At 40.1% G+C, this 24,488-nt stretch overlaps 2 protein-coding genes across 2 annotated transcripts; both read right to left on the bottom strand.

Annotated features, from left to right (window-relative positions):
- Positions 1–7,364: 7,364 nt before the first annotated feature.
- LOC104231055 (uncharacterized) lies at positions 7,365–8,536 on the bottom strand. The gene has a single exon (XM_009783980.2). The coding sequence runs from the start codon at positions 8,345–8,347 to the stop codon at positions 7,790–7,792; it is 558 nt and encodes a 185-aa protein (XP_009782282.1). The 5' UTR covers positions 8,348–8,536; the 3' UTR covers positions 7,365–7,789.
- Positions 8,537–10,474: 1,938 nt separating this feature from the next.
- LOC104231054 (uncharacterized) lies at positions 10,475–12,089 on the bottom strand. Its single transcript, XM_009783979.2, has 2 exons — positions 11,874–12,089; positions 10,475–11,288 (listed from the first exon to the last, which is right to left on the bottom strand). Exons 1-2 carry the CDS (start codon positions 12,024–12,026, stop codon positions 10,707–10,709), a joined length of 735 nt encoding a protein of 244 aa, XP_009782281.1. The 5' UTR covers positions 12,027–12,089; the 3' UTR covers positions 10,475–10,706.
- Between the last annotated feature and the right edge of the window lie 12,399 nt (positions 12,090–24,488).

Genomic DNA, 24,488 nt, shown 5'->3' with positions numbered 1-24,488 from the left:
CTTCGCTATCTTATGGCGAAGAAGGATTCTAAACCAAGATTGATTCGGTGGGTCCTTTTGTTGCAAGAGTTTGACTTCGAAATCAAGGATCAGAAAGGGTCAGAAAATCAAGTTGCGCATCACCTATCTAGGCTTGAAGAGGTTGGGAGACCAAAAGAAGATCTTGAGATCAATGATGCTTTTCCAGATGAACACGTATTGACATTGTCTAACACATTTTCTCCTTGGTATGCCAACATCGCTAACTTCTTGGTTAGTGATCTTATTCTCGATGGATTGGAAGGTTATCAAAAGAAAAAGTTCTTGCGAGAGTGTAGGTGTTACTATTGTGAGGAAACCTTTTTGTTCCGTAATTGTATCGACAATAACATCTGGCGGTGTGTTTCGAAAGATGAGGTAATGCCAATTCTCAAGGCATGCCATGATTCGCAGGTTGGGGGTCATCATGGAGGAAATCGGACGACGACAAAAGTGCTTGAATGTGGCTACTATTGGCCAACGATCTACGAAGATGCAAATCAAATGGTCAAGGTGTGTGACCAATGTCAAAGACAAGGATCAATATCTAAAAGACATAAGATGCCAATGAATTTTGTATTAGAAGTTAAGATCTTTGATGTATGGGGGATAGACTTTATGGGCCCCTTTGTGAGCTCGTATGGCATGACCTACATCTTGGTGGCTGTGGACTACGTCTCTAAATGGGTCAAGACAATCGCCTTACCGAATAATGAATTAAGGAGTGTGACACATTTTTGAAAAAGAATATATTCACACGGTTTGGTACTCCAAGGGCCATCCTGAGTGATGGTAGGTCTCATTTCTGCAACAAGGCTTTCGCCGGGCTGCTTGAAAAATATGGTGTAAAGCACAAGGTGGCCACACCCTATCATCCTTAGTTGAGTGGTCAGGTTGAAGTTTCAAACAGAGAAATCAAGAACATCCTAGCAAAAACTGTCAATGCAAACAGGACCGACTGGTCAAGGAAGCAAGATAATGCGTAGTAGGCATATCACACAACATATAAGACCCCCATTGACACTTCACCGTACAGGTTGGTTTTTGGCGAAGCTTGTCACTTGCTAGTGGAACTTGAACACAAATCCATGTGGGCTTTGAAGAAGCTGAATCTTGACTGGGCAGAGGTTGCGAACCTGAGGATGACACAAGTCAATGAGATGGAAGAATTCCGTCTCCATGCCTATGAGAGTGCAGCCATGTACAATGAGAGGATGAAGTTTGTCCATGATAAAAAGATCTTGAAGCGAGAGTTCAATTCTGGTGACTTGGTCTTACTCTTCAATTCAAGACTCAAGTTATTTCCGGGTAAACTCATGTCCAAATGGTCCGACCGTTCAAAGTTGTGAGTGTGTTTCCCTATGGCGCTATTGAACTGGAATCGGAGGATGGGACTCGAACTTTCAAGGTAAATGGACAACGAGTCAAGCACTACATTGGTACTACAGGAGAAAGGCATTTGATACAACAATTTGCTCTAAGGGATAGTCCAACAGTAGCTCCCACCAAGGAATAATCCAAAAGGAGTCAACTGCATCATGCCGCGACGTTAAATCAAGCGCTTCTTGGGAGGAAACCCATGTGTAGTAACATTTTTTTGGAGTTTTTTTATTATTTACATAAATTATATTAAACAACTTTACGTGTGTGCTAGAGTACAGGTAAAATATCATGAACATGGTCCTAGTGCTGAAGATATTGAAGGAAATAGAGGTCTAGATTGAGCAAAAACTATGTGGTCGCATAATGACTATGCGAACCACATAGTCATCGGAGACTCAGGTAGAAAGTTTGGCTAAATTAGTTGTCAACTATGCGGTCATTTTTCATTTATGTGGCTCGCATATGCACTTTGCGATCGCATTTTGCATCGCATATTGTTTCTAGGCTGCCCAGTCACAAGTCCACTGCATAACACTTATGCGATCGCATATTGTGTTATGCAATGAACTTATGCGCCTATCTGCCAGATATAAACCTAACCCACTCTCTGCACACACTCACGTTTGAACAAAAACAAGAAAAATAAAGGAAAGAAAAAAAGAAGAAGAAAAGAATACTAAAATATGCTAAGGACGAACCAGGAAAGGATCAAAACAAACTCACAGTATTTCTCATTTCCATTTTCAAATCCTCGAGTTTCAGGTATGGCTTCTGGTTTCTCTTCTCTTCTCTTCACTCTCGTTCTTCCTTCTTGTTCTGCCTCTTGTGAATCTAACCTAACTCGAATGCCATGAATATCTGAAGTTGTGTGCTTATAAATGGTCAAAATGGGTTAAATTGGTAACTGGCATGATAGTATAGTATGGGCTTTTGATTTTCTTTGGTGAGGAGTGAATTGAGGAATTGTTTGTGTGTTATTTTCTCAAACCAAAGAGGGGGAAGTCTGAGTACCCCTCTCTCTCTTGTAAAATTGAGCAATGGGCTTTAGATTTTAAATGGGTGTCAATGGGAACCTACGTGATTTGGGAAAGGAAAATTTTTGTGAAGAAGATGACTTCTGCGGGCCGCATAATCTCTTTGCGGTCCTCATAATCATCGCATATGACCCCTACCTTGCCCTAAGTTAGAACAGGTTATACGATTGCTTTTGCGATCACAGACCTGTTATGCGGTCTGTATATGTGCCGCTGACTGAGGCAGAACTTCAGGCTTTCTAGCCTTCCATTATGCGGTCACTTTGCGATCGCATAACCACTTATACGGTTGGTTTTGTGATTGCATAACTGTTGATGACTTTCTTCTTCTACACATATGCGATGGTTATGCGATCCGCATAACCCATCGCATAGTAGGTTTAATTTTTTTTTTATTTTGTTCTTTTTCTTTTGTCTCTGATGACTTTCCCTGACCTATTTCACTCACTCCTACAATGTTTCATCAACAGGAATGGAACCAAAGAAGTCCAATCCAATACAATCAATGCCCAGTCGTAGACAAAAAAAGGGCTGCAAATCCTAGCCAACCTGCAACACAAGCCAAACGTAAGTGGGCTCATGCACTCCGCATTACTACGGAGCACTCCTCCTAGTCTGAAGAGGAGGAGTCATAGAGTGACCTCGGACCTACTGTTGATCTACAGACTGAGGCACGAAGGAAGCTAGAGGAGGACCTTAACCTCCGGTTTGAGGTCATGGGCTCCCTATATTTATACAAATCAGGGCTTTCAAAGAGGAAAATTCTCGACAAAAAGCAATTGAGCTTAAATGGACTGTTGGAGCATTACCCTCACATACTCGAGAACATCAAGTAGAGGAAGTGGGAGTTCTTCACTGAGGTCCCGGATGAATAAAATGAGTCAGTTGTGAGGGAGTTTTATGCTTCATATGGTGCCTCAAGGAGTGCTTCACAGAAGCGCAACATGATCTTTTCAAAGTCTGTCCTATTGCGATGGGTTGAAGTTAGTTGTGGTGCTGAGACGATCAATGAACGGTATTTCGAGGATTGGCGGTCATACACAGCTGAATATGATGCTAAGGTCGCCAACAAACACAATGAGCGTTCCTGGGTTGCCTCCCTCATAACAAAGGGGAGACCGGCCTAGACTGACCCTAAACACAAAATTTTCAAGGATCATCTCACAAGGGAGGGTCGCTACTGGCTTAGGTTTGTTACATCCCGTCTGATGCCGTCCAGAAATGAAACTGATATCAATATTGAGAAAGCACTCCTCATTGCGTGCATCATGACAGGGATCAAAATTGATGTGGGGGAGATAATATTCCAAGAGCTGGGAATTAGAGCCAACTAGAAACAAACCTCACTTCCTTTCCCCTGCTTGATCACTGCTTTTTGCCAAGCAGCAAGTGTGCCTCGTCTGCCTAGGCATGACAAAATGGAGAAGGCTACCAAAGACATCGATATCATGAGAATCAGTGACGCAGTAGCAAAGGAAACTGCAACTCAGTCAGAGACTCTCATTCCTCCTCCAGCAGATATAGCAGCATCAGAGGGCCCAGCATTGCCGGACACCTCTCAGGCCCCAGCTACCTCCACAGCCATTCCACAACCCTCCACTGCACAGGCCCAAGTCCCTTTACCAGCTCTGTCCAAGCTGGGTCTACTTGATCAGCATGCCAATGCTAAGGTAGACCGGCTTACCAAGGAAATTCCCAACCTCATCCGTCAAACATTGACCCCTATCCAATCCTCAATGACTGTTCTTCAACATTAACATCAAACTTATGAGGATCACCTCAAGAGCGTTGAATCACATCTTGAAAAGGTTGAACGGGGTGAGCTTGGAGGTATGCCTTAGCTCCGGAAAGATGTTAATGTCTTGAAAGCTGAGCTGCAGAAGATGTAGAGTTTAGAGTTTGATTTGATAGCCTTCCTCCCGAAGGATGGAGAGCAGGGTGCTGACACTTCTGTCCCAGACATGGATATTGATTTCACCAGCTGCAGTTTCACTCCCAGCAGCCGATCACACAGCTACCCTAGATCCTTCAGCTTCCTCGAGTGCCTAGTGCGCCCCAGGGAGTCCCTTAGCTTTCTTTTGCTTTATATATGCATTAGGGACAATGCATGATCTTTGGTTGGGGGTGGGGTAGTTATGATCATGATCCTGTACTCCATGTTTTGTATAAATATTGTGTTGTACCCCATGTTTGTATATAACCTCTTGTAGTTTAGCAATGAATTCCCTTTGGTTTTTCTTCGACGGGTTCTTTTCCAAGGGTGTAATAGTAGAACTATGGCAGTAGCATAAAATGTCTTGACTTATTTGGTGTTGACTGTGTAGCTTCAAGCATGTGCTAAATATTGTAAATATATGATACCCTTCCTTCTTTTGAATCTAAAAAAATATATATGTTGGTTAGTCATTCTTGTGAATTTGAGGCTCGCTCTTTAACTTTAAGCTATTCACAATCTTACATATTTTGAGATGAAAGTGACGTCCCGGTTTTCTGTTTGTCTTTTTCTTTCCTTTGTCCTTTCTTTCTTTTCGAGTTTTTTCCTTTTCTTTCTTTTTTATTTTGGTTCCGTTTTATTATTTCTCTTTTCCCCCTTTTTTAGGGTCTTCTCTCCCTTTTATGTTTTGTTTTGGGGTCATTTCTTTATGTTCTTTTTTATTCATTCCCTAATTATCAAAATCAGGAGCGAAGCTACAAAACGTTATTAGGTATATAGGTAAAATACAAATTTTTTACAAAGGTTACATTTTTTCCAATTTCCTTATTGTTTTTCTCCTTTTTTTTTTCCTTCAATTTTTTTATTTGGGAAGTAAATTTTTTCAAATAATGATGTTGTCGTTGACTGCTGTCAAAGTATAAAAACTTGTTAAGACGATTGTAGATCAAATGATATTTCTCGTGTATTAACTAAAGTTTACTAGTCTAAGTTGTTATCATGGCAAATTTTTATGAAATTAAATCAAATGGTAGTAGAGTGCACCCATCTTCTTAAAATCCTGGATAAGCCTCTGCATACACAATGTACACAGATACAGATAGATTTAGGCATAAGGGATGCACGTGAAGGAGATAAACTTAAATTGTTATATTTGATATCTCTTGATCAAAAAAGTTGCATAAATGATAAGGAGAAAGACTCCTTACTCGAAGAGAACTTTATCCAAGGGAGGAGTTAGAAGTTGAAGATAACTAGAACTCTTCCACCAAGGAAGAGTATAGCATTAAAACTCTAGTTATTTCCTATTCTACCAACTCTATAAATTACAGTATGTTCTCACTTTACAGGTACACACAAATGTTGAAGTTAAACGTGAGTTGAGAGCAAAATAGCAAGACATTTTGCAAGCAATTCTTGTGTGATTCAAGTGTGCGAACCTGTAGCTACATGAACCAGATAGAAGAACCAATTCCAAGTGTCTGTCTTTTATTAAAGTTCAATTGTAGTAGGTGTTTACAAGTTGTACCTTTTAGCTTTATCTAGAAGCAATTGTATTAGGTACTCTATGTATTGTATTGAAGTTAGAGTTAACTTGAAGTTGTCACAACAGTTAGAGGCTAGTTGCCATAACGGAATTAGAGGTAATCCTTAGGTTTACAAAGAATTTTGTAAATGGTGTTTTGGCTCAGTGATTTAGTGAAGTGTTGGGGAAAATCCTACTGAGTAGTAGGTCGTGATTTTTTCACCTTTTGAGCCGGGTGTTTTTCACATAAAAATACTTGTGTTCTTTACTTTCCGCATTTATTATTTTCGCAATAATAGTATAAGAAACACATAGAAGAATCAGGTCCTTCTATAATCTGTGCACGCAAAAATTGGACATCACACAAATCGCCCCTTCTTGTGCGACATTGAAGTACAAACATCATATTCACATGCATGTTATTCAATCTATTACTATAAATTAGAGAATAACCAGTCTATATACACATACAAGCTGAGGTTTCATGAGCTGTATCGAATTAAATCACATGATGCTCGCCACCATTTGTGCAACCCTATCAATTTCTTTGAGTTTCATTCATGCCACTTCATTCTCCACACAAAGTATTTCACACTTCAGTTGGATCCTTGACTAAAATTGAACGCTCATCGTTCATCCACGAATTTACTTCTGGGATACTTATCATGTTCATTTCCCATGCTTTTACATCTCAGCATTGGACAAACGTCAAATTTGGTAGATTATAAGACATGTTGAACGTCCTTCAGAAACCCAATTTTAAGGGTCATAATTTGACATTCCTTAAGATGGAAGAATACTCCACATGTATATCCTCTTGCCAATGTTATATTCCTTCTTCTTGCTAAGTTATTCCTTAGTGAATGTTTTGTTGTCATGATCCCTTGCGTTTGGATAAGTAGTAGTAGTACCTATATTACCTTCCATTCGGGCTGATGTTGAGAAATGAAAAGTTTGAAGTTTTTTGGCCCAAAAAAGAGAAGAAGGCGGTGGTGTCAGCATATTAATTAAGCCCTATTATGTGCCCATGCCCCAGTCCAGTATACATGGATATATGAGGCATATGGCAATATGGAGGTAAATATTTAGGGTCATACGGCATATGAAAGTAAAACCAAAAGAGAATCTCCCATTGGCTCTCCACACTATCCAAACAAAAGTTAACTGCACGTAAGCCACATGATTCTTAGTTTCTTACTATTTCTTATTTCTTGAGAGCCCTCCACTGCATCAGAGTATCTCTGTACTACTGAACAAAATCTTCTAGTACTTCGTTTTCTCTCTATGAACAAAATCCGCGCGCCAATTAACAAACCAGGTCGATTGACAACTGCGCGCAGGTTTAGTTCGACTTGAGCTATATATATATATATACTTAGACCACTCGCCAACTCTAAATGCTAAATATGCCTATATTGACAAAGCAAAAGGAAATGATATATTTGTCATTGAACAATTTGAAACATGAATATTAGGATAATCAGAGATTTTCAAGTATATATAGGATGAGTGCATGTATACAACAAGAAAAAAAAAGATTTAGTCCTATCAACAATCATGTAAATTAAATGTAGTAAGAATGTGACTCATGAGTAAGAACACTTAGAGCTATATTATTCTACTGCCACATGTGCAAAAGATTCTTTTTTAGAAGAATATCGAGATGACATCAAATAAACATTCTTTTTTTTCCCATGGCAATTTGGTGGCCCAGTTTATTTGTCCACCATTTCTTGTTCCTCCTCTCTATCCCCTGGCCTTAATTTCTTCTTGCCGCGGCATTACGAAGATTACCTAAACCTGAAATATATAGTCAAATTGGATATATAGAAGGAACAAAGTAAACAAGATTTTTTAAAAACAGTTACATTGTAATGTTCTGCTCTTGTTTTAAGGTCAAAGAAGCAGGAAAATGGCCATGGCAAGAATGAGACAAGTGATAAAAGGATGGCTTTGAAATTGAATGGATTTGGAGATAAGTGTATCAGGTGGAGGAGGGTTGTAATAATAGAAAGGGAAATACGGTACAATGGGGTTTGGAGGTGGAGGAGTTGGATATATAGAAGGGTTGGTCGGAGGATAGACGTAGTTACCATCACCGCGACCACCACCTCCGCCATTATAAGGTGGCGATAGAGGTTGAGAGCAGTCTCCCGGGCAAGAACTGGGAGGTGAAGGAGGCGGCGGATAATTATAGTCCGAGGGTGGGGGCAGAGGTGGTGGCAGCGGCGGTGATAGTGGAGGAGGGCATGGAAGCAGAGGTGACGGTGGTGGTGGAGAGAAGATTGGCTGACATGGGTTGTCACACGAGGAGCACATTGTGCAGGCTATTTGGTCTTTGGCCATTGCTGTAATTGTTGACATGGGATAAGTTAATTGGACTTTGAACGAAAGGAGAAGTAAACTGAGGCTGCAGAGAGATAGTAGTAATTGAGAATGCAGGGGAGCCCCCATGTTGAGAAGGCTCTGAATTGCAGAATCTGCAACAATCCAGAGAAGAGATGAAGCAAGGCAAAAAGAGGAGTTTTGAATGTACAAATACAAGAAGTAAAGGCAAAGTTATTTATGGCACTATAGAAAAGGAGTGTTGGGTGGAAAAGTGAGAAGAGAGACTGAAAAGAGATACTCCAGCAGTGAAGGGCTAAAAGAGTATGACATAGTGAAGACAATGGATGTGGGGTTTGATAGAGGAGTGCATGTGTATTGATGACCGCACCATTCCCTAGAGTTTTATCTTCTAAGCTAAGCCACCATTCTCTCTGCGGCAAAGAATAATGCCCATACAATTCAATTAAAGAGTAAAAACTTTCATATTCTGATAGGTGTACAAGAATTTCGACACTATTAGATCAAAGTTAAAGATAATTATAAATAATTTGTTCCACTAACTATAAATAGATACCTGAAAAATAAGACAAATAACTTATTAGGACGCGTGTAGATAGACCAATAGTGTGAAAAATCATTTACACAATAAGTGTATATAAGGGAAACAAAAGAGGTTTTGTCTTGGAGGTTTGCATAGGGACTTGCAATCTTATACCAGCAAGCAGCCGGGAAAACCCCATTTAAGAAATTTCTGGCAAGCTATGTTTGCTTTAAACCAGCCCAGCAGTCAGCAAATCACCAATTAAGTCATAATATAAACCACAGCGGCCAAATTAACTGTTAGTTCGCCTTTCATTATGTTAACCATAATATGAAGCTTCTTTGTCTAATACTACGGTTAAAGAAGTACTCCCCGGTCCAAGTAAGTGATTTTTCCAGATTTCAAGAATGAATTAATTATTTTTTTTCCTACATTGTCCTTGGAGTAATTAATGTTGGAGTATATTTTAGGAGTGTTTATGTGAAGAGATAGTAAATATTAATATAGTAAATTTCATTACTAATTAATGTTAAAAGGTGAATTTTTTAATAAGTATGAAAACAACAAAAAAATCACTTATTTTGGACCGGAGGTAGTATATTATCTTTTCAAAGTTTTACTCATATGAGCTCACGTGTCAGTTACATCCATTATCTCATTAAATCGGTAATTTGTAGCACTCATTGCGTTAGTCTAGCACAATTAGTTCCCAATGATTGTTATACTTCATACACTACACGCATTCATCGTTAATTAGTTGACCAACATTATCTCGACCTTGAACTATCATGTCCAATTATTCAAATGGTCACTCAATTATTCAAAATTATTATTCAAATGATCATTCAACTATCTAAAATTATCTTCTAAAATCTAGTTAAGTGACCTTCTGAGTGCAATAGGCATAGTTCAGTGACTTTATTATTACAAACAAAAGAAAAGTGACTTTAGGAGATAATTTGGGATAGTTGAGTGACCGTTGATAGAAGATAATAATGAGGCGTCCCTTGTTTGCTCTTGGATTGAACTAAGCGGCAATCCTTATTGTGGAAGGAGACCATGTCATTCTTCTCCTCTAGGAGATAATTTGGAATAGTTGAGTGACCGTTGACTTTAAAAGATAATTTGGGATAGTTGAGTGACCATTTGAGTAATGGACTCTGAACTATCATTACACCTACAACCAAGGCAACAACACCAAAGTTATCTTCTAGGATTGATTCTCAGAATAGTAAATAATTACAGTATGTCAAAATGTTCAAGCAGAGATTAATACTCCATTTCAATTTCAAAATAGTTATCCTCTCGCACTTCATGAGGCATTGCAGGAAATCTGAATATAAATTCAATGATAATTCAATAACAACTGAACGCTCATCCTCTAACAGAATGTACCAGTAAACCTATGTAGGGGATTATTTAGAACACATTATGGTAGAACTGCTTATGAATTAATGTATTTGCGCTGGACCTTTAATGGGAACATAAAAGACATAACCATCTGTCTGTGGAAATTGGAATAGCAATATTTATTTTGTGACAACATAATTTATTTTACTGATTACAACCTTGAGATCAAGAGATGAAACGACAATAATAAAAGGTACATGCAAAGAAAATGATTAAAATAACTTTATCTACAGGAGAATATGGTGTTGCAATCGTAAATTGGAGTATTCATTGATGATTCTAGCTAGACTTATTTATATTCGAAAAAATAACGGTATCCATCACTTCTCATGTAATTACAGAAAACATTAGAGTAGATTGCTAATTCTAGCTTAGACTAATGTAGATCCTCACAATCCACAAGCCTCGAAACACTTTACGCATATGGTGTTTGTAGCTCGTGAAATTGGATCGGACTAAGGGAAACAACAACAATAATTAAAAAACAGAAACCAAAATACATTAGCTGCTTCACTAGATGAAGCACTGATCAGATCACCAGTACTCACCACGAAGCTGTCTAAGAATCCTACCATGAGGTGAATCAGGGTCACCTCTCATAGAATTCTGTTTCCATATCTCCATCGCTCTCATCAGAGACTCTTCAGCAGTCTCCAATTGCTCCGGCCTCCACACCATTACCCCGCCGTCAGGTGCCGGATAAAAAGCGACACCAGCACCCGCTGGTGCATCAGTGGCCTGTGTAATAGGCTTCCTCGTATCAGCCATCTCCATCTCTGCCAATGGAGATGGTTTATGATGCTTGAAGTATTCTCTGTCATCTTCTAATTGTGCTCCTCTGTCTTTTGCTTCGTCGGGCCATGGTGTACCATCTAATCCCCCGCAGCTAACATCTTCTAATGATAGCGCTCCATTGGAGTGGCTTACATTAGATTTCTGTCGCTTTTGTTGTCTCAAAGGGTCTATAGGTTTGTTTCCCCCTGTGCTCTCTATCTTCTGGGATGACCCGGTTGGTGATTTTGGTGGCACAAATGCCTCGTTATCTTTACCGGGCTTTAGATTTGGTTGTTTCCTTTCGTTTTCTGCTACTTTTACTGATCCCTCCAAGTCATCTCCCTGCAAATACAGCATAGTAACTCATTATTAATTCCATCAAATTTGGACACTACAATTAAATGAAGCAAAATTAACTCATTTTAGTAACCCGTCTAACCAGTTTAAACTAGGATTATGACTGTTGGCGTCCTAATCTAACAGGCAATGACCAATCAAACTATCTGCTCAAAACAAGTGAAAGATGGTGTAACCCAAACTTATAATATGCAACTCAAGCTTACACCTTCACATTTGGAGATAAAATTTACTATGTAAATTCGAATAAACTTGAGCTAATAATTCAATAAAAATGACCAGACTTTCACGTCTTTTTCTTAAAAAAGAAACAAAGTTAATAGTAAAAGGAGATATGGTTATGTTGGCGGGTTGAAGTATAACTTGTAATTGAGCCATTTTGATCCACGTGAACTTAGGGATTGAATCATGTCACACGTATTAATTTAAATCATGTAATTTTAACGTTTTTTGATCCGTCCAAGTTTCAATCACCCCGCCAATTTACCAGATTCCATCAAACTTCAGCATATATGATTATCCTACGTTCGAACATTGAAATGGTTGAGTTTTGGTAGGTATATTACTTACTTCAAGAGTTCCAGAATGGACGGCGGGATCAGCTGTTCGACCTACAGTAGAAGAGCAAAATCTGTGTGGATTGTACTCCACTCTCTTCAGAGATAGTGCCAATAAGAGTCGATGAAGTTTTGTAGCTGAAGATATAGCCAATCTTGTTTGCATCTTTGAGCTTTCTGTATATGCAAGATAATTACAGCTTCTATTATGGTTTCACCTCAACATCGATTCTAGTTTGGGGAGATCATATATATGCTACTAAGGACTTCTGGCACTGTATTGGTTCGTGTAAGATGGCGTGTCAACATTTCTAGACGTGGCTAGAGCTTCTAGTGACTCCTGGACTCTCCTGCTTCGTGTCAATTTCTCCACTTTTCTCTTCCAGAATGGCCTAGAAAAGAACCATTTTCTTACCAATAATTTGACAACAGTCTTTTTAAATAGTAAAACTTTTTCCTTTTAAGTAAATTTGTTATTGCCCAAGGGCAAATTATACCAATTCACCTCAAAATTTTGCTTCACAGTACAGTTGAAAATTCTCTTAAATTCTCTTGATGTTGGGTACTGGGTTTGGGTTGCGGATAGCCCATATGAACTGATCCTGCTCATTTAAAGGAGATAAAATTTTAAAGAGATTACTTAAGAAAGTTAAAACATAGATAAATAAATAAAAAAAATAATTGCACGTTAGGAAGAAAATGGGAACGTACTATTGAATGTGAGCGGCATTTTTTTCTCTTGGAACCCCTCTCTCTCCTTTATATATATCTTTCTTCCTTAACAGAAAAAAAGAGGTAATGAAGTGATTCTCCTTCAAAAAAACACACTGTGATAAACAAGGTATTTAAATCGTTAAGAAGAACTTCGTTTCCAAGAGAGACGAAGTCGGATTCGAGCAATTGATTGGAATAGATTTTGCAAAACTTTCGCTATTGTAATAGGTACACAAATTCAATGTCCCTATTACTCGATTTTAATTGACAATGATATTAGAGTCAGCGTTGTTTGCTCCTAATTGCTGCCCCATATTTTGGAAATTTACAATGGTAATGTTCCCGTTATTACAAGTTATCCCAAACCAATATATCATGATTAAATAACAAAATCACCGGGTACTGGTAAACAAAACTATTGGTATCTTTTATCAAATCCATAGAAACTGAATCTTTGAACTTGGGAATTGGTCCTTGAAACAAATTATTAGTCAAGTTAACAACTTTCAGAGATTCTTGATTCACCAAAGAAGTCGGCACTGGTCCCGTAAAATAATTATCTCTAACACTCAAGAAAGTTTCTGCTTATTTCAAAGTAATTCCCTTTATAGTTTTTTTTTGTTTATACTGGTTTCACGCCAAATTATTATAACAATATTTTGATAAATTACTGTCTCCTAAAAGTTAAAGTAAGTAAGACTTTGTCTTTACAATATATGGAATTGTGATCTGATTTTGTTATTTATTGTTCATGTTAACAGTTAATATAATAGAAAATGATATGGCTTCCAGAATCTTTTCCCCTAAAACAACGAGAAAGAGGAAAAAGACAATAGTATTCATTGCAGCCACCATGTGAGCCTATTTGTTTTAAGATCAATGAGAAAGATAGAAATAGAAAATGCCATCAAAGTTACAGATTTTCAATGATCCTATGTAACTAATGTTGGTTTGTTGTTGGTAGACAAGTAAGTGCTATAAATACCATCGATTGTGGCTGCAAAGTTGAGGAATAGAATCAGATTTAATTTCTATTAACAAATTTAGTCTAAATCCCTAAAGTTTCCTCTTAATATTAAAATAAGTGTAGTCTTAATCCCTCAATTAATATCCTTCTACAAGTAATTGTGATATATGTTGTTACATTGGATGGTTGTAACCATTCTTAGTGTTTTCTTGGTCCTATTTCAGATATTGCTGAATAGTGACAAGTTCGAATTACTCCAAGTGGGAGTTGTCGAAGTCAAGGAAGGGGGCAACGTAGAAGGGTATATCGCCGCATGACTTATTTCTATAATGATTCAGACTCGGAGCCTGAAGTCATCAGAAATGTCCCAAGGGCGAGACAAAATGAGTTAAGGGATCAAAGGGCTGAATGAAGGGAAAGAGAAAAGAAATTTAAGGAGTTTAAGGAATTTAAAATGGGCCCTGATGTTTCCATTCCTGAACATGTACACCTTTTTCAGTTAAAAAGAGCTGAATTGGCTAATTACGTAGAAATTACTGATTGGAAAGCATTAGCTATTTTAGCGGACTCTCTTCGAGAGCCTTGGGGTGAAATTTTAACTGTTATTTGGCCCAGTGCACTTTTTAGCGTGTATGTGCAAGAGTTAGTGTTCGATTGGTACATGTATGTCCTAACAAACATGTAAATTGTTATTATGTGTTTTATCTTAATGAAATTTAAATTATGTTACTTGTCTCACTAGTTACATATATTGTTTATCATTTTTTTTATTGAGACTTGAAATAAAGTACACACTAAGAAGTGATTTTAATATTAATTAGAATATTTAGATATAGATGATGAATAGAAATGTAGTGACCGTTCGATTCTATACTAAATATAGAATTAATATTATAATTAATTTACTTGAGTGTGTAGTCATATGCATAAATTGACTGAAGTATATATTGATGAGTTAAACTTGTAATATTGTCTCTAATAACAGACATGGCATCGAAAAGTATCATTGCTGACTTGAACAAGGGTGACAAACTGAATGGTAAAAATTACAACATCTAGAGTCGTAAGATGTGATATGTACTCGAAGAGCAAGATGCTCTTGAAAGTATTAACCATGCTATGAGTCACCCAGAGGAGGGTAACACTGCCCAACATAGGAGGGATCTAGAAACTTACAACATTTAGAAGAAGAAAGATTCCACTGCACGTGAAATTATTGCAAGTTCAATTGTTGATAATCTCATCCACGAATGTGAACAATATCCTACTACTCAAGCCATGTGGGCACATTTAAGAGAGGCATATGGGGGTACAACTGTGACTCGCCTTCGACAGCTGACAATCAAGTTTTACACGTACAAAAAACGTCATGATCAAAGTGTCAAACAACATCTAAGGGTGATGTCAAATATGATTGCTCAACTAAAAAGTGTTGGGCATGTTCTCTCTGAAGAGCAACAGGTTCAAGCAGTGACTCGGTCTCTTCCCAATAATTGAGAACATCTGAGTGTTAACTTGACCCACAATGATAGCATCAAAACTTTTGTTGATATTGCTCATCATGTGGAGCTTGAAGGCGAGCGACTTGGTGCTGCTAAAGCTGTACCTAATGCCTTTGTGGCAGAAGCAAGTGGTACAAAAAAAATAAGCTTCAAGCATAAGAGAAACTGGAAAAATGACGGAAAAGGTAAGGAAATCGGACAAGGATCCTCAAAGAAAAGACACAGACCAAATTCTAAGAGAGAAAAACGGTTCTACAAGAAGAAAGACAAGAGTAAGATGAAGTGCTACAATTGCCAAGTTCCAGGGCATTTTGCTCGTGAGTGCACTAAGCCAAAAAAAGGTAGCATTTCAAAATATATCTCTTAGTGCTATATATGTTTCTAGCACTGTTTTGTTAACTGAATCTTATCCTGTGTGGATTGTAGAGTCAGGGGTCACCGACCATCTGAGCCGTGATAGAGAAGCGTTTATAGAGTTTCGTTGATTTCCACATGGATCAAAGCATGTATATGTGGGAAATAATGCAAATCTTGAAGTCAAAGGAATAGGCAATTGCAGAATGGACATGCGTGGTGGCCGATCTTTGATGTTGCATGACGTCCTTGTGACGACCCGATTGGTCGTCTTAAGAATTAATGCCTCGATCCCCTATTAACTGCTTTCCCCGTGTTTATTTCTGCTATTTTAATTTGCCGGGATGTTCGGTTTTGAGTTCGGAGAGTTTTGGGACACTTAGTCCCTAAATGAGAGCTTAAGTATTGGAAAGTTGACCGTAGTCGGAATAGTATGAAGACAACGTCGGAATGGAATTTTGATGGTTCCGTTAGCTCCGATGGGCGATTTCGGGCTTAGGGGCGTGATCGGATGGTGTTTTGGAGGTCCCTAGCTAATATAGGCTTGAAATGCCGAAAGGTCGAATTTTGAAGTTTCTGGTTCGATAGTGAGATTTTGATCCGCGGGTTAGAATGGAATTTCGTAAGTTGGAGTAGCTCCGTAGTGTTGAATGTGACATGTGTGCAAAATTTCAGGTCATTCGGACGAGATTTGATAGACTTTTTGATCGAAAGCGTATTTTTAGAGTTTTGGAGTTCTTAGGCTTGAATCCACGGTTGATTCGTCGTTTCGATGTTGTTTTAAGTGTTTTAAGGGTTGGTATAAGTTTGGACAGTGGTATTAGACTTGTTTTTGCTCTTGGTTGAGGTCCCGGGGGCCTCAGGATGATTTCGGATGGTTGTCGGAAGAATTAGAAGTGGCTTGAAGCAGCTGAAGCTGCTGATATCTGTCATAACCGCACCTGCGGTTGGGTCCTGCATGTGCGGAGTTGCAGAAAAGGCGGAGCAATCGCTGAAGCGAAATTGGGGAGGATCAACAGGTTCCGTAGATGCGGGAGACTTACCGCAAAAGTGGTACCGCATCTGCGAACGGGTAATCGCAGGTGCGGAAGCTGGCCTTTAAGTGAAAGGTCGCAGATGTGACCATGTCCTTGCAGAAGTGGGACCGAAGATGCGGTCCCAGGGCCGCAGAAGCGGATTAACTAGGCAGAAACATAAAATACTTGCCTTCATGAAATTTAGCTATGTTTCACCTCTTTTCAAATGGGAAGAAGCTTGGGGAGCATTTTTCAAGAGGAATTTTCAGAGGAGTTCATTGGGGTAAGGTCTTTGGTCCCTAAACTCGTTCTTGGAGTGATTTTTATCATTATAAGCATGAAAAATTAAGGAAAATCAGTGGTAATTTGGGGGTTAGGGCTTGACTAATTAGAGACCTTTAAGTGATGATTGAGGGACCATTTGAGGTCCGATTTTGGTACTTTTGGTATGACTGAACTCGTTAGAGTGTGAAAATTCTAGAAATGTAAATCTTACCCGATTCAGAGGCGTGGGCCCAAGGGGCGTTTTGGTCATTTTACCTAATTTTGCGTATTAGCTTAGAATTTCTTTGTAGAATCAGTTACTTGAAGTGTTATTTACGTTATGCAATTGAATTGAATAGATTTGGGCCATTTGGAGTCGAGTACTCATGGAAAAAGCGTGGTTTCGGATTGATTTGAGCTGGTTCGAGGTAAGTGACTTGCCTAACCTTGTGTGGGGGACCTTCCCCTTAGGATTTGGTATATTTGATAATTGAAATGACTTGTACATGAGGTGACGAGTGCGTACTTGAGCAAATTGTTGGAAATCCGGTTTTCTCAAAGAAATTTTAATTGTGTTCCTTTTTCCTATCTTATACTACTTGCAATTTAAGCCTGTTATTAGCCTAGAAAAGCATGTTTAACTGATTTAATTGCTTACTTGCTTAATCGGGCTTAATTGTATTATGTGAATCATGTTAGGTTAGAATTACCTGTTTACTTGGTACGAAATTGAGCTTTAATGAGTATTCATAATGTTGTTGTTGTGTGTTTTACTTTGGGACTACGGGACGACATCCTGGGAGATCCCCTGCACGTATTTATAATTTGAACTGAGGTGCGGGATACCGAGAGATCCCTAGCACGTATATTGAGGATAACAAGAGATCCTCAGGATACCAAGAGATCCCTAGCATATATTGAGGATACCGAGAGATCTTCGGGATACCAACAGATCCCTGACATATATTGAGGGTACAAAGAGATCCTCGGGATATTGAGAGATCCCCGTTTATTTCCTTGTGCTTGTTTTTGCCTCTGTTTCAGTTATTGAATTCCTCATCTTCCTGTATTAAATTATTATTGTTAGCTTTCAACTGTACTGCTTATCTTATATTGTCATACCTTATATTTTTATTTTAACTCAATAGAGCCCTGACCTTCCTCATCACTACCCGACCGAGGTTAAGTTTTGGCACTTTCTGAGTACCGCTGTAGTGTACTCATGCCCCTTTCTGCGCATGTTTTTCATATGCAGATCCAGGTACTTTGACTCAGTCCTATCACCCTTGAGGCGAGGCGACTGCTCCAGAGACTTCAAGGTATATTTGTCGCATCCGCAGACCGAGGAGTCCCTTTCCATTATATTTTGTAATGATAGCCCTTCTATTTTCTTCTGTTGATGTAGACATTTCAGAGTTAGAGCATTTCTATTATATTCGTAGCTTGTGATTCATGGGTTTCCGGGTTTTGGAAAAATTGTATTAGTTTATGAGAGTTGGTACTGTGTATGCCGAGCGGTACTTTCACATGCTGTTTTATTACACTATTTTCTATTTTAAAGTGTTTTCTTTTCCTCTGCAAATTTGGTTTATCTTCCACAGTTTAGGCTTACCCACTTGTAGAGACTAGGTGCCGTCATGATGGTTCACGGAGGGCGAACTGGGGTCGTGACAAGTTTGTATCAGAGCTCTAGGTTCATAGAAGTCATGAATCGCAAGCCGGTTTATTAGAGTCTCGTTGATCGGTACGGAGACATCTGTACTTATCTACGAGAGGCTATGTAACTGTTAGGAAAATTCCACTTCATTTGATTTCCTTGTCGTGCGAGATTTTGATATCACAATTCTAAACTTCTATCTTCTATTCTCTCACATATGGTGAGGACACGCGCTACCCGAGATGATCAGGCACCCGCGCCCCCTATTGCAGCCGTCAAAGGCTGGGGTCGGGGTAGAGGCTGAGGACGTGCATGTGGTGTAGCCAGAGCACCTGCGCGAGCTGCCACCGAGGTACCACCAGTAGTTCCAGCTGGGGTTCAGGCACCTAATACGCCTACTGCTACTACTACTCCAGCACTTCAGGAGACTTTGGCACAGTTCATGAGCATGTACACCACTTTGGCTTAGGGAGGGTTGCTTCCCCTTGCTGCAGCTACCTCTCAGGCTGGGGGAGGAGCATAAACTCCTGCCACCCGCACTCTTGAGTAGTGAGTGCATGTTGAGTAGGACCCTGAGATTATTCCTGTATAGCCTGCAGTCGGAGATCAACCCTAGGATAGGGCAGCGGTTTTCGAGGATGAGCTGCTGAGGCTTGAGAGGTTCAAAAAGTACAAGCCTCCTGTATTCAGTGGTCTAGCATCGGATGATGCTCTGGAATTTCTAGATGAGTGTTACCATATTCTCCGTACCATGAGTATATTAGTATCGAGCGGGGTTTCCTTCACTACATTCTAGCTTCAAGGAGCCGCCTATGAGTGACGGCGCACCTATGAGTTACACAGTCCGGAATAGGTTGCTTCACTTACTTGGACTCAGTTTTCAGATTTGTTCCTGAGAGAGTATGTTCCTCAGAGTCTCAGGGACTCATGGCGCGCAGAGTTTGAGCACTTGTGCCAGGGTGGTATGACTGTCTCAGAGTATGATATCCGTTACACTAGTTTGGCTAGACATGCCCCAACCTTGGTTTCTACTGTTCGCGAGAGGGCTCGCTGGTTTATTGAGGGATTTATTCCCAGCATCAGGTCTAGCATGCTCGTGAGTTGGAGATGGATATTTCTTATCAACAGGTGGTGAGCATTTCTAGGAGGATTGAGGGTATGCACGCTAGGGAGAGAGAGGAGAGGGAGGCCAAGAGGTCTCGAGAGTTGGGCCATTATTCTGGTGCCCATGCCCCAGCTGTAGGCCATCATGGTAGGGGTCATATTAGTCATACTGTTCATTTAGCTCTTCCAGCAGCCAGTGGCATTCCAACTCCTCCTAGACCTTAGGAGCCTTATTATGCACCTCCGGTATCTAGTGCGCCTCCTGCACGGGGTGCTTTCAGAGGTCAGTCCAGCAGACCTGGCCTGAGCCAGTCACAGCCGCCACATCCTCCCAAAGCTTGTTTTAAGTATGGTGACACACGCCATGTGGTGAACGATTGCCTTAGACTTGGGAGGAGTGCGCCTCCACAGACTTCTCAGCCACAGCGCGCCCCGTAGAGTTCTCAGGCTATGGTTATAGCTCCAGTTGCTACCCCACCTGCTCAACCAGCTAGAGGTGGAGATCGGGGAGGTAGAGGTTGCCCTAGAGGGGGAGGCCAAGACCGATACTATGCCCTTCCTGCCCGTACCTAGGTTGTTGCCTCTAATTCTATCATCACAGGTATTATACTGGTTTGTCACAGAGATGCATCGGTTGTATTCGATCCAGGCTCCACTTACTCTTATGTGTCTTCTTATTTTGCTCCACATTTGGGTGTACCTCGGGATTCTTTGAGTTCCCCTGTTTATGTTTCTACTCCTGTGGGAGATTCTCTTGTTGTGGACCGCATTTATCGGTCGTATTTGGTTGTTCTTAGTGGTTTTGAGACCAGAGCCGATTTATTATAGCTCAACATGGTAGATTTTGATATTATCTTGGGCATGGACTGGTTGTCGCCCCAATTTACTATTCTTGATTGTCACACCAAAACCATGATGCTGGTTGTGCCAGGTATACCGCTTGTTGAGTAGAGGGGCACTTTAGATCACAATCCCAGTAGCGTTATTTCTTTTCATAAAGCTCAGCGTATGGTTGAGAAGGGGTGTGACGTGTATTTAGCTTATGTGAGAGATGTCAATATTTATACCCTTTCAGTTGATTCAGTCCCAATAGTACGGGATTTTCCCGATGTGTTTCCCACTGATCTTTCGGGCATGCCGACTGATAGAGATATTGATTTTGGCATTAATTTATTGCTGGGCACTCAGCCCATTTTTATTCCTCTGTATCGTATGGCTCCTCCTGAGTTGAATAAGTTGAAGGATCAGTTACAGGAATTGCTTGATTAGGGTTTTATTCGGCCTAGTGTATCACCTTGGGGTGCTCCTATCTTGTTTGTCAAGAAAAAGGATGGTTCTATGCGTATGTGTATTGATTATCGCCAGTTGAACATGGTTACAGTGAAGAACCATTATCCTTTGCCTCGTATTGATGATCTGTTTGACCAACTTCAGGGCGCACGGGTGTTTTCTAAGATTGACTTGCACTCAGGTTACCATCAGTTGAAGATTCCGGAGCCAGATATCCCGAAGACTACTTTCAGGACTCGGTATAGTCATTAAGAGTTCCTTGTAATGTCAGCACCAATGCTACAGTAGCCTTTACGCATTTGATGTACAGTGTGTTCCGGCTGTATCTTGACTCGTTCGTCATTGTCTTTATTGATGATATTCTGGTGTATTCCCGGAGTCGAGAAGATCATGAGCAGCACCTGAGGACTGTGCTTCAGACTCTGAGAGAGAAGAAGTTATATGCTAAGTTCTCGAAATGTGTTTTTGGTTGGATTCCGTGGCATTCTTAGGCCACGTGGTATCGAGTTAGGGTATTCAGGTGGATCTGAAGAAAGTAGAGGCCGTGCAAGTTGGCCTAGACCATCCTCAACTACAGAGATCCGCAGTTTTCTTGGCTTGCCAGGTTACTACCGCCGTTTTGTTTAGGGGTTTTCATCGATTGCAGCCCCTATGACCAGACTGACCCAGAAGGGTGCTCCGTTCCAGTGGATGGAAGAGTGTGATGAGAGCTTTCTGAAGCTCAAGACAGCTTTGACTATAGCCCCAATTTTGATACTGCCTATAGATTCGGGGTCTTATACGGTCTATTGTGATGCCTTGAGGATTGGCCTCGGAGCGGTGTTTATGCAGGACAGTAGGGTGACTGCCTACGCGTCCAGAAAGTTGAAGGTACATGAGAAAAATTATCCCATCCACGACCTTGAGTTAGCTGCCATTGTTCACGCCCTGAAGATCTGGCGTCATTATTTGTATGGGGTTTCTTGTGAGATTTATACTGATCATCGGGGCTTGCAGCACCTGTTCAAGCAAAAGGATCTAAATTTGCATTAGAGGAGATGGTTAGAGTTGCTGAAGGATTATGATATCACTCTTTTGTATCACCCGGGCAAGGCCAATGTGGTGGCCAATGCCTTGAGTCGCCGGGAAGAGAGTTTGGGGAGTTTGGCTTATTTACCAGCATCGGAGAGATCTATGGTGATGGATGTTCAGGCCTTAGCTAGCCAGTTTGTGAGTGGATCTTTCGGAGCCTAGTCGGGTTCTAGCTTGCGTGGTTTCTCTGTCTTCCTTATTTGATCGTATCAGGGAGCGTCTATATGATGACCCTCATTTGCTTGTCCTCAAGGACAAGGTTCCGCATGGTGATGCCAGAGATATGGCTATTGGTGATAACGGAGTATTGAGGATGTAGGGTCGGATTTGTGTACCCAATGTTGATGGGCTTTGGGAGATGATTCTGGAAGAGGCCCATAATTTGTGGTATTCCATTCATCCAGGTGCCGCGAAGATGTATCAGGATTTGAGGCAGCACTATTGGTGGAGGCGGATGAAGATAGATATAGTTGGATTTGTAACTCAGCGCCTCAACTGTCAGCAGGTAAAGTGTCACGCCCCGAACTTGGGGGGCGAGACCGACACCCAATGCCTCACCTATCCTTGCGTACCAACTTGCAACTAAAGGGCTCTAAACATATGATGTCATACTTTGGCCATGGGCCACATTGTAAGACGACTGCGAATGCTAACTAAATGTCACTATAAAACTGAGCCGACAAGGCCGTCATAATTATTACAGCTGACAAACCAACCAAATATACATACAAGGCTTGGAAGCCCAACATACTATACTAACTGACATGATATGTCTACAAGCCTCTACTGATGGATATACTGTGATCGAAACAGCTCCCTGACCTACTCATAACATATATACATATATATACAAGATATACATAAGGCTTTTGACCCGAAAACTCCGAAAGGCATGGAGCTTACCGATCAAGCTGAACTCGGGCAACACGTATTGAAGAGGCCTACTCGTCTGTCTGTCCGACCTGCACGCATGAAATGCAGTGCCCCTAGAAAAGGGACGTCAGTACGAAATAATGCACTGAGTATGTAAGACAATATACTGAAAGATGAAACTGAACTGACAATATAATAACTGCAAGTAGCTGGAAGTTAAAGATAATCTGAAGATATGCTTACCTGCTGATACTGACTCAATTCTCTCAATATATTAGGTAAAATAGCTGTCCGGCCCTATAAGGCTCGGTATACATATATATCTGCTCTGCCGTAGTTGGCTCGCTCTTAAGCGCTCGGCCATACTAGGCTCTGTATCTCGACCATGCTGGGCTCGCTCATACGCGCTCGACCATAGTAGGCTCGGTATATATATAACTGCTCTGTTGTAGTAGGCTCGCTCATACACGCTCGACCATACTAGGCTCTGTATCTCGACCAACTGGGCTAGCTCATAAGCGCTCGGCCACAATAGGATCGATATATAACTTACCATTTGATCAGAGCTTGCCCAATAGGGGCCTGTCCATCGATTATAACTCGATGGTAATGAAAATACTTTTAATTCTGTATATATGTAACTTCCCTGCTCTCTTGAATGGAAGAAGTAAATACTCAACTGAATATGAAATCCCGATAAGGAGAATATTATAACTTATAACACTAGAAAAATATATGCAATTTACGAGACTAGCAAAATGTACGTAAATTCCGGGATATGAATGTAATGACGAGATCATGCCAAATGAAAGAAGAGCTTAGCCTTAACATATATACCTGAACCGATTCTCTTTTGCGAAAACACATAATGACGGATTGAAGTAGAGAAAATTCCATATGATATTCTTGAAAAAGATTGCACTGAACTCCTTTATAATTGTAAATAGGAAGTAAATGATTCTATCCATGAGTAGATACAGATACCTTATTTGTCAACAAATAATCATTTTCCTTCTTTTTTTTATTTTTTGCAGAAAGAGCTCAAAGATGATCTTGGAATATTATCCTCTCAACTACCAACGCTCCAATTACAATTACTGTAGGCAACACCACAAAGTAAAGATACGAAGAACAACCACCATTATATCCGAATATCCGTGAAAGTCTAGCTTCGCCCTCTTGTTTAATCTCAGCACCCAACCCCTATAGGTCATGTATCCCCTTTCTCTTTTTACGGTGAAAACTTGGCCAGAAAGCCAAGGACATAAAATGAGGTGAAACAAGTAAACAATCATTGAAAGCCATACTAATGGAACATTGTATAGCTCCGACAGAATCCACATAGTACAACTTACTAGTCCTTTTATTACTAATGAAATTCTTGTAAGTATACTGCCTATTACAAACTAAAGAGATAGCTTTTTTTTTTGGAATGAGAATGACGGAAAGAATTAACAATTAAAAGGACACTAGAATGAAAACACTTACCGTAACTATCTTGATACACACAAATCCATTCAAATATATCCTCCAAATGATTTTCAACCTTGCCACATGTTCTCATGAGTTAAGAGTCATACCTATGCTTTAAGAAGGTGCTAACATGTGGGGGTGTTTTACTATTTATCTACTTATTAGGTAATTAGGTAGTGTCTCGTTACCCAGTAGTTAATCAGTTACCCGTATAATTTAAAAATTGTCTCAACTTAATTAAATACTACTCTCTTTTAACATACCTTGTACACCTTACTATCATGGCAATGTAGTACCTTGTATGGTACTAGTCCATAAATACCAGGTATTTTAGCTCGGGCCG

This window comes from Nicotiana sylvestris, chromosome 9, assembly GCF_000393655.2.
Source record: "Nicotiana sylvestris chromosome 9, ASM39365v2, whole genome shotgun sequence".
Taxonomy (NCBI): domain Eukaryota; kingdom Viridiplantae; phylum Streptophyta; class Magnoliopsida; order Solanales; family Solanaceae; genus Nicotiana; species Nicotiana sylvestris.
Note: the sequence above shows the minus strand (reverse complement) of the source record. Positions and strands in the feature narration are given on the sequence as shown.

Coding starts and splice junctions, on each gene's coding strand:
- LOC104231055 (XM_009783980.2), bottom strand. CDS start 8,347: ATGGGGGCTCCCCTGCATTCTCAATTACTACTATCTCTCTGCAGCCTC.
- LOC104231054 (XM_009783979.2), bottom strand. CDS start 12,026: ATGCAAACAAGATTGGCTATATCTTCAGCTACAAAACTTCATCGACTC. Junction 11,289..11,873: donor TCCATTCTGGAACTCTTGAA/GTAAGTAATATA, acceptor CTGTATTTGCAG/GGAGATGACTTGGAGGGATC.